Source organism: Raphanus sativus, chromosome 8, assembly GCF_000801105.2.
Source record: "Raphanus sativus cultivar WK10039 chromosome 8, ASM80110v3, whole genome shotgun sequence".
Classification (NCBI taxonomy): Eukaryota; Viridiplantae; Streptophyta; class Magnoliopsida; order Brassicales; family Brassicaceae; genus Raphanus; species Raphanus sativus.
This window is the reverse complement of record NC_079518.1, coordinates 18,640,224-18,655,468: the sequence shown is the minus strand read 5'-3', so window position 1 is coordinate 18,655,468 and position 15,245 is coordinate 18,640,224. Positions and strand designations below refer to the sequence as shown.

Genomic DNA, 15,245 nt, shown 5'->3' with positions numbered 1-15,245 from the left:
TTTAATGTTGTATAATAAATGCATTAATTTGCAATATCACTAATAGAAAATTTTATTTTGAGTATTTATTTCTAGTTTTAATTTCTTATAACCATTTTCAGGTTAACATAAGACAAATATGTCATACATAATATATTTAGACTACAATATGTTTATGGTTGATATTTTAAATTTATATATCTCATATGGTGAATCAAAATTTTTTATTTCCTTTAAGTAAAGATTTTTTTTAATGTAATTTCAGGTTGCTAATCGTTTTGGATCTTTATTACAGTATTCTTGACAATAATATAAAAAATTATGAAATTATTACATCTCAGGTCACTTTTTGAGTTATTATAACAGCTGAGGTCACTTTAAGCTACCGACACACTTTTTACCAACTAAAGTCAATATAAATATTCATTGTTATACTTGCTTAGTTACCTTTAGTTATATTCTAACTATAATAATAAAATATTAAAAGAGTAGAAATATCCCAGGTTCAAAAACGCGCCCGGACAGCCGATTATACGGCCGAGAATTCGCTGCTCGGAGTCCAACCGTCGCGCTTTGACCAACTCGGCAATTAAAATCGGTCAACGGTCAATAAACCATTTAATGCACTTAATCGCTACTTAATCAGAATAATAACCGATTTATTGCTAAATTAAATTTGACGGAAGCCCAACTTTGAAGACGGGCCTCGGCTCAATTATATCCCATTTGAGTTTTCACTTCAAGAATCATCATGCCTTATTTATAAGGAGTGTTCCACTTAACAAACTTCAAACATCTCTGATGTGGGATGTTTAAATTTGCTCTCATTAAAAATAACGAATCAAAATTAACGTTATAGAGAGTTGAACCCATGACTCAAGACTCAAACACCCAACAACATACCAGTAGACCACATTGTCAGACACTTAACTTTCCCACAAACTTGTAAATGTACATATATATATTTTTAATATAAAGAAAATGTTGAAAATAAATCCCCGTTTAATCCCCGATTAATCTCCGATTTTTTGCTAACTCGCTAGGCCCATACCGTCCGCCCGACTCACGCCTAGCGCGATTCCGAACATGGGAAATATCCAAGATGGAGACAAATCCAAACTTACTTTGTTATTAACGAAATATCATCTTCTCTGTGCCTTAGTATTATCCGCGCCGGATTTCAGAGTTCTTCTCTCCCCCTCTAAAAGTCAATTGATTTTTTTGTTTGTTTTGGATTCACAGTAAATCTCTTCCATACCAATCATCAAGAACACAAATTTCTTCAGATCTAACCGCCACTTCTTTATCCCAACTAACAAATTCTTCATTGGCTCTTGGATTATCACTGTACTCCTCCACTGACACTGCCGCACTCAGTATTGTAAGAACAACCTTTTTCTTGTTCTTATTTGAAAGTCTGTATTTTTCTACGAATTTGTTCACAAAATCTTATAAATCTCATTGTTTTCTGTGACAGGATTATGTCACTGCAATATCTACGCCGACTTCAGCGTTTTAAGAATTGGTTTTCTTTATATTTCCTTAACTTTGGATAATTATCGATTTGTTACGATAATCATCTTTTACGTTATTAGATTAGGATTCTCTGTTTTATTATAAAGGGCGTAGCCTTCACAGAGCTTTGAATAATAATAATACAATTTACAAATCTTCCAAATCCCTTATTACTTTCTGTGCAAGCAACTTCATCTTCTACGATCTTAGCATCTCTAAGTTGATCCTTCTTCACCAGTGATCATCTTCTAGGTTCTTTGAATCCCCTTTCTTCTAATCCGCAAGAAGGATTACTAGCTCGGGAACTTATCTTATCTATCTATCTGTCACGTCTCCTGTCTCATTGGTATCAGACCTAGAACTCCTCAAGACCAACATGGACACAAGGGCTACCACCGCTTTAAACGACATGGCTAAACAAATCGACGAGCTACGCTCATCACAAACCCAACAAACAGAAGAGATCCGCAAGGAACTCCGCAACGAAATCAATGCTCTCAAGGATCTCATAGAAAAGTTTATCAACACTAATCCCTTTACACATCGTGATGGGAAACAAGCCGAAGAAACTTCTGAGATCACCGAAGGAACTCCCCAACCTAAGGACCCACCAGATCGTCCCAACCCAGAGCAGGTCACATCAAAGACAATGACCACTAACGTCAATAATACCAACAACAACCCACCCCACCATCACGGCTTATCAGCACGGCTGACGAAAATTGGCTTCCCAATGTTCGACGGTTCGGAACTCAGGGAATGGATTTACCGCTGTGAACAATTTTTCTCAATTGATAGCACGCCACCAGAACTAAAGGTTCGACTCGCCTCTCTTCACATGACGGGCAAAGCTCTCCAATGGCATCACTCCTACATCGCAAACCGCTACAACCAGTTCCCTCTGTGGCCAGAATACGTTGCCGCAATCTCGGAACGTTTCAGTGAGCTTTTCGATGATCCCTTATCGGAGTTAGTTAGCTTGAAACAAGGAACCGACACCATTGATGTGTATCTGGAAAAGTTTGATTCCGCTATGACAAGGATCACACTTGCTCCAGATCATGCCTTGAGCATATTTTTGACAAACATGAACCAGCATCTCGCTCTTCACGTACGTCAATTCAAGGTCACTACAGTCCCTGAAGCTGCAAAAATAGCAAAACTTCACGAGCTCGCTTTGTTGCACACACCTACGAGGACGTCCAACAACTCGTCTCAAAGATCAAAATTTTCACAACCCAACAAGAATCAACACAGCACCTCAACACCTTCTACACCTTACACTGGTGGGAATCAAAACAAAGAACCCCTACTTTCTAATACACCACAGAAACGGATCTCTTTTGAAGAGATGCAAGAAAGAAAACGTAAGGGTTTATGCATGTTTTGTGAGGAGCCATTTACACCTGGTCATCATCTCAAACACCGGCGTGCTGAATTCTTGTTCTTGGAAGCTGATACAGAGTTCGACGCCGAAATTGCGCTAGAAGAACAAATACGTGAAACAACTCTCGATGATCAATACAACAAGGTCGCCACTATCTCTGCACACGCCTTAAGTGGAACGCCGACGTTTAACTGTATGCGTCTACCGGGGCAGTACGGTAAACGGAAGTTGAATATATTAATTGACCTAGGCAGCACTCATAACTTTCTTGATGTAGATATTGCTAAAGGCTTAGGGTGTACTTTGATACCAATCAAGCCAACGCCAGTCGTCGCAGCAAGTAGAGAACTGATTACTAAGTACAAGTGTAGTACATTTTCTTGGAAGATGCAGGGATACGTGTTTAGTTCTGAAATACGAACCTTGCCTTTGGGATGCAGCGACTTGGTGCTTGGTGTTCAGTGGCTATCTACTTCGGGACCAATTCTGTGGGACTTTCTAAACCTGCGAATGGAGTTTAACTTTAACGGTTTGAAACATGTTCTCAGAGGTATTACACCAAACAGTCCCAAAGAAATCACAGGAAGCAGTCTCAACAAACTCAAGTTACCAGGACCTCAGATTGCTTCACTTCATCTTCAGGAGCTGGACACGCTAGAGACACAGCACACCGTTCCTTACCGCAAGCTTCTTCTTCCACCCAATGCTTCAACTCGTAATGTCTTTCCTGTGAGTCAACTTAAGCTCTGTCCTAATCCGTCTACCTCACCACCAGTTCTGCCTCAGTACCTTACGGACATTGTAAGAGTTAAAGAACCTGAAATAATCCTTGAGAAGAAGATGGTCAAACACCATAACAGGGCTGTGACGAAGGTTCAGTGGAAGGGACATCCTCCTGACGATGCTACTTGGGAATTCTATCAGGACTTTGTTGCCAAGTATCCAGGATTTCATACTTGAGGACAAGTATGTTCTCAACGGGGGAGTATTGTGACAGGATTATGTCACTGCAATATCTACGCCGACTTCAGCGTTTTAAGAATTGGTTTTCTTTATATTTCCTTAACTTTGGATAATTATCGATTTGTTACGATAATCATCTTTTACGTTATTAGATTAGGATTCTCTGTTTTATTATAAAAGGCGTAGCCTTCACAGAGCTTTGAATAATAATAATAATACAATTTACAAATCTTCCAAATCCCTTATTACTTTCTGTGCAAGCAACTTCATCTTCTACGATCTTAGCATCTCTAAGTTGATCCTTCTTCACCAGTTATCATCTTCTAGGTTCTTTGAATCCCCTTTCTTCTAATCCGCAAGAAGGATTACTAGCTCGGGAACTTATCTATCTATCTGTCACGTCTCCTGTCTCATTTTCCATCTAGATTTAAAGGTTTAGATTTTGTACTTATTTATTGATTCTTTCTTCAGCTGGTTGATTTTGCGTGTTGGTTTTACTTTTGAATTGTTCCAACTTTGAATCAATCCTTGTTCATTAGCTTTGAAAAACTGTAAGCTTTATAAAGACGAGATTTTGTTTTGTTGCTAAGGTAGAGAGAAAGTTAGATGTTTGGATAATCTTTAGATTTCTTAAACTGAGTGCAGTCTTTAAAAGTTTGTGTAATATATAAATTCTTTTGGTTTATTTTTGTGGATGATATAGAGTATTAAGCAGTGAGAATGGGAAGAGAAGTTGTGATACAGATAGTACATGTGTGTAATCGTCTCTTTCTCTTGTTGAACGTGAAAGTCATCATCACTCAAGAAGATGGTGATACAGATAGTACATGTGTGTAAATATTTTCTTTTGTAAATGACCATGTAGGTAATATGCATATCGCAAATGTGTACTCGTGGATAATGTAAAAATGCTGTACATGAGGAAGGTAAACATTTGTGTACATGTGGATATTCTTTTGACCGTACATACGTGAAAATATATAGAAAAGGGATCAAAGGATTTATAAGTCTATATACCAACAATTATATTTCTTGTGACCTTACACAAGGTATATAACCATGTACAATGTGTATAAGATGGAAAGGAAGTGTTCTTATGGATTTAGACAAGCACTATATAACCATGTACATGTACATGTACACATTTTCTGTAAACAATGTTCATGTACACACATTCCATTTGAAAATGAGATTGTTGTACACGAAAGAATATGTACATATGTTTTATGATAGACATATTAAATGTTTGTATACAATGAAATTGTTGTACATGCTTGTTTGTATACACCCTGAAAAATTATTTAATTATGATTATTGATATTCTACTATTTAAATGTGTTTTTCCATTTGTTTTTTATTCATTTTAATCATGTTTTTACTAAAATCAAATGCCTAGAAAAAAATAAAACAAAATATAAAGAACATGAGAATGAGAAGAAGGAAAGCAGTGGGACCTATAAAATTATATTATAGTTATGCTTTAGTTAGTAAAGAAGGAAAGAGAAAGAAGATAGTTAGAATAAAGTGTCTAAGTAGTAGAAAGTGACCTATAATGATATGTAAAGTCATAATGTGACTCTAAGTGTAAATCACTCAAATTTATCTAATAATGTTAGTTTGGCCTTTTTGATCTACAACAACATTTTCCAGAACTACAATCGCTAACTAACTGAATGGTCATAGCTGCACAAAAGTTCTCACATGCTCAGTCATTTGGTTTACACGGAATATTGTCGTAGCATTTTTTGTAGTCTTGTTTTACTTCAAAGTCTGTTTAAAATCAAAATGATTGCAATGTTGACAGTTATAAAAAAGATAAATATATGAGTATTAATAAAAGTAAAAAGTAAAGAGAAATTAATTACCTGGGTAGCAATGAACATTAGATACTATGAAGAAGATAGTGAAAACAAATGCTATCAATATGTTTTTGGAGATAGCCATTTTGTATGAACTTTTCTTAATTTTTTAGTGTTCTATTTTGATTATATTGTTAAATATATAATAACATAAATTTTCATAAAAGGAATATTTCATTGACGAAGAAGGAAAATTTCATCAAAATATCCTTGAACTTAATTTTTTTGGATTATAGTCAAAATAATATTAAAATAAATTCTTACTTTATAATATTTCATCATTGATTTCAAATGTTATTCTCTTTTTTATAGAAAATATCTTGTCAATATATAATTTGTTATTTGTTTCTGATTGTGCAAGTTCTATCGGTTATAGATTATTTCCTTAGTTTAAGTCAAAAAATTTAATTTATATTATATATTTAATATTATAAAATAAATATTTTTAAAAAATTTATATATTTAGTTTTTGACGAATCCAAAAGTTTATTTAACAAAAACTTGGCATATGGGGTTTTTCATAATCCAAATACATCATGCATAATATATTTAGATTACAATATGTTTATGGTTGTTTTGTTCTGCACAAAAAATATTATTAATTGCTAATGTAATATCAACACATATTTCATAATAAATATAAGATTTAAAATATACATTAAAAAGTAGGTAATAAATATTTAATTAGTGACATTAACTACACTTAGATACTATGAAGAAGATAGTGAAAACAAATGCAATTAATATGTTTTTGGAGATGACCATTTTGTATGAACTTTCTTAATTTTTAGTGTTCTATTTTTATTTATATTGTATATATATATATATACACACACATATATATAGTAGCTTTAATATGCATAAAAGAAATTTTTCATTAAAATATCCTTGAGCTTAATTTCTTAGATTATAGTCAAAATAAAATTAAAATAAATTCCTTACCGTATAATACTTTATCATATTATTTTATCATTGGTTTCAAATATTATTCTCTTTTCTTTATATAAAATATCTAATATACAGTTTGTTATTTGTTACTGATTTTGCAAGGTCAATTGGTTATAGGTTTAGATTATTATTATGATTGAATATTACCTTAGTTTTAGTCAAAATTAATTAATTTGTATTATTATTATTTATTTTTAATATACATTTATTTAATGTAAGGATAATCCAATAGTTTATTTAATAAAAACTTGGCATCTTAGGTTTTTTATACATGTATGTTATTATTTTAGTTCAGTAGAATCTTAGATATTTTAATTTTTTAATGTTGTATAATAAATGCATTAATTTGCAATATCACTAATAAATAATTTTATTTTGAGTATTTATTTCAAGTTTTAATTTCTTATAACCATTTTCAGGTTAACATAAGACAAATATGTCATACATAATATATTTAGACTACAATATATTTATGGTTGATTTGTTCTACACAAACAAAGATATTATTATTTTCTTTTGTAATATCGACACATATTTCATTAAGAATAAGATATTTAAAATATGTAACAAACATTAGATAATAATATGTAATTAGTGACATGAAAAACACCTATATAAATCATTTTCATATTTTATTTTTGAAAATTATACGCGATAGATGTATTAGTAAAAAAAAATGGGTGCAGTAAAAATATCTTTTAACAATAAAATAAGCTGACTATATGGTTTGTCTAATCAATTTAATATTTTGATGTGAAGTACAGAGAAAATGTATATAGTTTCTTTGAGGAAAAGTAAATGGTGTTTCAACGAAAAGTTTACCATCAAAACCAAACTCGCAAATGTTATCTTTTAAAAAATCTAACATATCAAATCCAATTGTATTGAGTCGGTTAAAACAAGAGAATCAAAAGGTTTCCCACTGAAAATGTCAAATTAACAAAACTTGATATTCTAGCTATCCAAATAATTATCGAATTTACCATTAGTATATGAAGACTTGCTTCATTAGTAATCTTGATATTTTAAATTTATATATCTTATATGGTGAATTTGTTCTAATCCTAGTGTTCTTGTCTTAGAATAGATCGAACTAAAGAGAGAGAGAGAATCGTATGACTTAGAGATGAATGAATTGTTATTATTCCATGAGTAATGAGTTCCTTATATAGGATTACATAACTTGGAGACAAAGTCTAATAACTTGGAGTAGGGACCAAGTAACTTGGAGTAGGGAACAAGTAAATCTAGAACATTCCATAATAGACATCACACAATATTCATAACACTTCCCCTTGATGTCCATTATGCGTGTAAGATGCTATCTCGTTAAAAACCAAGATTGTAATGCCATAACCGTCTAGAGTTTGTAATGCGTTTGGAATACTGCCTCGTTAAAACCTTTCCATGGTAAACCCAAAAACCCAATGTGGTAAAAACGGGAAGCCATGGATAGGAAAAAGAGTACAGCCGCATTACTTCCCCTGAAGTGAATATCACTGAAGGCTTCTCAGTGATCGCATACCAATCTGCTGCATAAGCTTCCTGAGCGTGCATGTTGGTAATGCCTAAGTGAAGAGGTCGGCTGAGTTCTCGCTGGATCTGACTTAGAGGACCTTGACCTCTCCTTCTTTCTGAAGATCGTGGGTGAAGAAGAACTTGGGGAGAACATGCTTAGTCTTGTCACCCTTGATGTAACCATCTTTGAGCTGAGCTATGCAGGCCGCATTGTCTTCGTAAAGAACGGTCGGCTCGTCTTTACCATCCGTGATCCCACATGCTGTCCGAATATGGTGTGTCATGAGTCTCAACCAGACACACTCTCTGCTTGCTTCATGGATCGCCAATATATCCGAGTGATTGGATGATGTGGCTGATATAGTCTGCTTGACTGATCTCCATGAAATGCCCGTGCCTCCATATGTGAAAACATAGCCGGTTTGGGACTTAGCACTGTGTGGATCGGACTGGTAACCTGCATCAACAAAATGCTTTCATGATATTCATGGTCCATTCGGATCATATGGTTTATCTCTCTTAGATAAATTCGACCATGAATGTCTTTGTATGTCCATGATCTGTCCGGATCATGACATCATCCATAATCCATCCGGATTATGTTCTTGTCCACTATATATCTTATTCATATCCTTTGACCAAAACTCTTTATGAACTTTTAGTATATGTCCACGGTCTGTCCATGAAGTGGCTATTGTGTTATAGTTTGAAGTTTAATCAAAACTAAGCCACTTTTTGGTCAATAGGACGTTCCTCTCACTTGGATGGTTTAGGTCGGATTTAAGACCTAGAGGAACTGGTCGGAACAAGCTGGACGGGATGGATTGGTCGGGACCAATGATGATTAAGGTCGAACTAGGTCGGACATGATCCTAGTCGGTATGGTTCCCTTTGGTCGTGAATCTGATGGATTCTCAGACCATTTGATCAATCTATTCTTGGTACGTTGGATCATAGATCCCAACATTCATATACGGCTAATGATCTCTACTATAGATCATCGTAGTCTCTTCATAGCCTTTCCAAGAATCAATCATCTTAATCATCCTTTCTTTAAGTATAAACACAAGGAATATATTGACTACTATATGGACTGATCAGAAACGTTCTTATAGAACTTTCTACTAAGCATCACTTAGTCTTATCATATTGTGTGTACATACACGCATGCAGCTGCATTTCAGTCCATGAACAACGCAGGAACGATGTTGTTCTATGAGAACTTCTTTCTTATTTCTCAAGGTATCTTATGTTACCTTTATATCCAGTGATATATCCAATGTCTACTACATCTTCCTTAGATGTCCAAATCTTTATTAATTTCGATATTGGGTAGTAGCATTCACCACCTAGGAATTTATTTCCTTGTTCCTTAGTCCCTGTGAGTATCCTTGTGTGATCAAGCTATTCCTTTTGAATGCTTTATGTAGCAACATGTACGACCACTTGTCTGTACTTTCATGTTCTACAGCTCACGATTTTCTTTTCCTCACAAGACTCATCTGTTCACTGGTTAGATGGCGTCTATCTTATGTATTTGGCCAATACGCCCATCATATACATTCTTTACTATAACTCCACGTCCCATTCATTTCTCTATGATGAGTACTCTTACGTGGGTTAGTGATCCTCGCATATCTCTTATGCTCAAGTGCTTTCTCTTTATCACTTATTAGTGTGTGTATGTGTCGACACCTTATATAATGTTCCATCGCGTTCTATCGCGTTCTAGACATGATACAATCGATTGAGATTTTATTATTATCAGGATCATTGAATACTTTGTAGTTTGCAAGGCTACATTGTATGATACCTGTACCTTAGGACCGGCCGGTCTTATCTCATTGTCTAGTATGGTTTCTCTTTCATGAACCCGGATCTATCATTATGAGCACCTTATCTCTTTCTATCCGAGGTTCCTTATATATGGAACATACTTGTCTATCTTGTATAGACTTCTACAGCAACTTGATTATGTCTCTACTAGGACATTTATATAGTGGTGCTAAGCTGGTATGACTTAGTCATTTTTTCGGGTCTGTCTGGCTATCATTCTTTCTTTGTTTATGGACGTCGAGTACATATATATCTGGTCCGAGGATCTTTGCCAAGACTTGGATGGTTAAAACCATTCCACTTTCACTTTCTATTTACCAGCTTATAGCTTTCTCCATGATGTTGGATAGTCGGATTCATCTTGTATGTAATCCGTGTACCTTGGCCACAATATGATCACCTTTGTTTGGCTCATGGTCTCTCTGAATTCGTGGGAGAAAGATCATGTTCTCTTATCCAACATATATTCCCGATTTTCATCTCATCCTTAGATGAGGTATTCCATCCTAGATGGCACATAGGTATGTGGTGGTTTATTCATAGACTCTTAGGATGGTCTATATCTGGATTATGACCCTTTATCATCTTTAGACGGGAATATCTATGCTCACTTTATATGGCCTGATGTATCTTATCTTTCATACATGTATTCTTGTGGTGTACCCAAGCTTATAGACTTTTGAAGTCTCAACCTTATAGGTTATGCCTTATACGGCCAAGCTATAATGCCTTATGGCCTTCAGCCAGGCTTATCATGTTCGGGTTTTATAGTATGGTCATGGACCACACGGAGTGTTTATTCTCCCCTTAATGAACATGCTATAAAGTACGTTTGTTTGTCCTCACTTAAACGTAATGCTTGGACGGTCAGCATGGTTTTAGACCATGATACACGAATTTGTGGTCTGGTCATGATCACGGGTTTTGTTCTCACTATCCTCATGATCAGATTATACTTTCGTGTTGCTTGGAACAATGAAGCCTACTGAGTTTCCCTTGTGTACATGTTTCACAACGTGAGATCTTATGGGATAACTCTTTGTGCCTTATTAATCAAGTTCAGACCAGGATGGCTAATCGGTCATGCCATAAAGTGTATAAATTCGTTGGTGAACCTTACTGGTTACCTAGGCTTTTATGCCTTATCACACTGATCCTTAGCATAGTATTAGATCAGTAGGGAGAATGTAGTCTCGACCTCTTTTATATGTATGCCTTTGGCGATTTTCATAAGCTAAAAGAAACATTTCCTTTTGCTTTGCTCTGCCCATTGGTTTATTATTGAAACCATTTTGTGGTGGCTTGAAAATGCCACTTCAACCTTTACTCCCTCCTCGGCCATGATTGGATCTACAACCACGGTTATTGTGGTATCCTTGTCCATGGCCAGTGGGGATTTTGGGTCTTTCTCAATGAGTTTTAGGTGATAAATTTCCTGCCTCTTAAGGCCATGCCTTAGGCGTGGTGATCTAGACATACTCTTCTCGAGTTTTCATTCTCGTTTGTCAATAAAAAATATTTTTCAAGCAAATCAATCAAGATAAAAGAAAAACTTTTATTAATGCTATGAAATTTGAATGACAAATTATATTTAAAACAAAACACCAAATCATAAGTATGAAATCAGAATGTCAAAAGGCTTAAACAATAGCCGGCCAGTCCATAATAACATCTTGGACGTGGCTCACATTTGGTTCTCTATTCAATGAATAAACCAATCTCATCATCTATATGAGTCCACCCGAATTTTCTTTTCTTAGCTTCTTCAGCATCACCGTATATCATCTCACATTGATACTCGGCACTGATCTCCATAACATAGTCGAGTTTGTCGAGGTTGACTTTCCTTTTCTGCTTCTTTTCCTCAAGAGCTGAAAGGTATGAGAGAAGGTCGTAATAGGTTGTGAAACCTTTAGCCTTCTGTGATAACAACACTTCCTTTGAATGGATCGTGTCACGAGTCTTGCTTAACAAGTCATAGTTTGTTATCACTTCACCACATAGTTTAAGACTATAGGTGATTCTCATAAGATCAAAGTGATAGTCATCCACGGACTCATAATCCTGAAACCTCAGAGCCTTCCATTTTTTCATGGACTCATCTAGTAATGGCTCGAAGAACATGGTGTTCAATCTCGACCAGAGATCGTAAGGATCGTTGATGTAACTGCACTCATCATACAGATCCTTCACGAGATGCTTTCTCATCATCAAAACAGCTCTACGCCTTTCATATGCAAGGGTATCATTGCCGTATTTGATACACTTCCCAAGTCCTTTAGACTTTAAATCGGCTGAAGTGTTCATCGCCCAATCAAGGTAATTGTCTCCATTGAGATCAAGGGCTGGGTAATCCGAGTGATGGAGTCTCGACATCTGAATCATATCAAAATGATTTGTGTTAGTACATACAATTTCTGATGCCATTGGCTATCCAAGAAATAAAAGGCACTCGGCCAGTATGTAAACAATAAGCCATATGGCTTGTGTGACCAATGCCATTCGGCTATTACACAATTAAGATCACACGGCCATCAAACAAATAAGAGGGCCACACGGCCAGTTTGCATTCTCTTTAGAAATTTACTTTCTCATAACTTATCCATCTCTTAATCAACTTGTTTGATTTATAAATCCCTTGAAAATAGTAGGATGGACGAGTGCATGGTATAGCCATACCATATGGTATGCTACATCGACCCATGCGATTTAATGGTCTAGTAGTACCATTCGGTACACTTCCTCGACCAAATAAAACGGATCGTGATTTAGCTGCACTGTGGTGCGCATCATCCATCACCGGTGATTGTGGATCACTGTGGATCATCGGGAATCACCGTGGATCACCTTGGATCACTGATCATCGTAGATCATCGCGGATCATCGAGGATCATCATGGATCATAGATCAACGCGGATCATCGTGGATGATCACCGTGAATCATAGGTGAAAAATCTAGTTGCACCTGAGGGTGAACATCATCGACCATTGATTTTGTTTTATGGTCTAATCGTATTTAAAAGTACGTATCATCGACCTTTACTTCATATGGTCTAGTCATACCTATTGGTATCCATCATTGACTTAAAAGAAAATCATGGTCTAGCCACATTATGGTGTGCATCATCGACCAAAAGATGTGGAAAACATTAACCTTATGTTTTGTTTGGACATATAGCGTGTCATCCTTAAAGGGGTAGTATCACTTGTTGTCCATACAAAACGAAAGTCATGTAATCACATGCTTTATATTTTAGGGTTTAGGGTTTCTTAAAATCAGATTTAAACTTTAAGGATTAGGGTTTAAAATTCAAATCTGTTTTTAGGATAAGGTTAAACATTGACCTTAAATTTTGTTTGGACATATAGCGTGTCATCCTTAAAGGGGTATCACTTGTTGTCCATACAAAACTAAAGTCATGTAAAACTATTAAGGGTTTATGGTTTTGATTTTAAAATAAAACAAGAACTAAAATCAACCAAATCAAATCGCAAAAACTTTTAAATCGGATTTAAGATGAAGAGAAGTTTGAAACCCGAATTGCTTGAACCACAAGTAAAGATTAGGGTTCTTGAGATCTTACCTTAATCTTTGCCGATCTTTTCTCCTTGGTTCATCTTTTAGAAACCTTGAATAATCAACAATGAAAGTTTCAAAGTTGGATTAGTATGAGATCAAAGAACAATAGATATCGAAATTAAGAGAGATAAGGAGTTGGCGGCTATTAGGGTTTTGGATGATCTTTGACGGCGCGGCTTGCACTGGGAGGTGACGGCGCGTCTGGAGTCGGATTGATGCGTGGTCTGCGGCGATGGATTCTTCTCATCAAGAGCTTCAATTTGATATATTACTCGCCGTCTGGATCCTTACGGTTAGGGAGATATGGAGGTTTGAAGTTGCGGCTGAAATTAGGGTTTTTGTGGTCGCTAAATTTTAGCTAGGGTTTAGAGTCTCGTGCTGATAACGTGTTCTAATCCTAGTGTTCTTGTCTTAGAATAGATCGAACTAAAGAGAGAGAGAGAATCGTATGACTTAGAGATGAATGAATTGTTATTATTCCATGAGTAATGAGTTCCTTATATAGGATTACATAACTTGGAGACAAAGTCTAATAACTTGGAGTAGGGAACAAGTAAATCTAGAACATTCCATAATAGACATCACACAATATTCATAACAGAATTAATATTTTTTATTTCCTTAAGCAAAGATTTTTTTTTCATGTAATTTCAGGTTGCTAATTGTTTTGGATCTTTATTACAGTATTCTTGACACTAGTACAAAAATTATAATATCTAATAATGTTAGTTTGACATTTTTGACCTACAACAACATTTTCCAGAACTACAACCGCCAACTAACTGAATGGTCATAGCTGCACAAAAGTTCTCACATGCTTGGTCATTTGGTTTACACGGAATATTGTCGTAGCATTTTTTGTAGTTTTGTTTTACTTCAAAGTCTGTTTAAAAACAAATGATTACAATGTTGACAGTTATAAAAAGATAAATATATAAGTATAAATAAAATTAAGCAGTAAAGTGAAATTAAATACTTGGGTAGCAATGAACATTAGATACTATTAAGAAGATATTGAAAACAAATGCGATCAATATGTTTTTGGAGATAGCCATTTTGTGTGAACTTTTCTTAATTTTTTTTAGTGTTCTATTTTGATTTATATTGTTATATATATAATAACATAAATTTTCATAAAAGGAATATTTCATTGACGAAGAAGGAAAATTTCATCAAAATATCCTTGAGCTTAATTTCTTGGATTATAGTCAAAATAATATTAAAATAAATTCCTTACTTTATAATATTTCATCATTGGTTTCAAATGTTATTCTCTTTTTATAGAAAATATCTTGTCAATATATGTTTTGTTATTTGTTACTGATTTTGCAAGTTCTATCGGTTATAGATTATTATCTTAGTTTAAGTCAAAACATTTAACTTATATTATATATTTAATATTATAAATTATATATTTTTTAAAAAATTATATATTTAGTTTTAGACGAATCCAAAAGTTTATTTAATAAAAACTTGGCATATGGGGTTTTTCATAAGCCAAATACATCATGCATAATATATTTAGATTACAATATGTTTATGGTTGTTTTGTTCTACACAAAAAACATTTAATTAATTAACACATATTTCATAATGAATATAAGATTTAAAATATACATTAAAAAGTAGGTAATAAATATTTAATTAGTAACATAAACTA

The 15,245-nt window shown here is 34.5% G+C and overlaps 2 protein-coding genes and 1 pseudogene across 4 annotated transcripts; 2 read left to right on the top strand and 1 right to left on the bottom strand.

Moving 5' to 3' along the window:
• The window catches only part of LOC130499028 (uncharacterized), a 127,445-nt pseudogene that overhangs the window by 100,439 nt on the left and 11,761 nt on the right, over positions 1-15,245 (top strand).
• LOC130498915 (uncharacterized) lies at positions 362-5,112 on the top strand. 3 transcript variants are annotated; one of them, XM_056992749.1, is made up of 3 exons: positions 362-482; positions 1,082-1,360; positions 1,457-4,049. In XM_056992749.1, the coding sequence occupies exon 3, from the start codon at positions 1,871-1,873 to the stop codon at positions 3,839-3,841; it is 1,971 nt and encodes a 656-aa protein (XP_056848729.1). In that variant the 5' UTR covers positions 362-482; positions 1,082-1,360; positions 1,457-1,870; the 3' UTR covers positions 3,842-4,049. The 3 variants fall into 3 exon arrangements, 2 of the variants coding, with proteins under 2 accessions (XP_056848729.1, XP_056848730.1); XR_008937947.1 differs by lacking the exon at positions 1,457-4,049 and adding an exon at positions 4,548-5,112 and having other exon boundaries at positions 365-482; XM_056992750.1 differs by lacking the exon at positions 362-482 and having other exon boundaries at positions 1,024-1,360.
• On the bottom strand, positions 11,541-14,043 carry LOC130498917 (uncharacterized). Its single transcript, XM_056992753.1, has 2 exons — positions 13,590-14,043; positions 11,541-12,381 (listed from the first exon to the last, which is right to left on the bottom strand). Exon 2 carries the CDS (start codon positions 12,379-12,381, stop codon positions 11,704-11,706), a length of 678 nt encoding a protein of 225 aa, XP_056848733.1. The 5' UTR covers positions 13,590-14,043; the 3' UTR covers positions 11,541-11,703.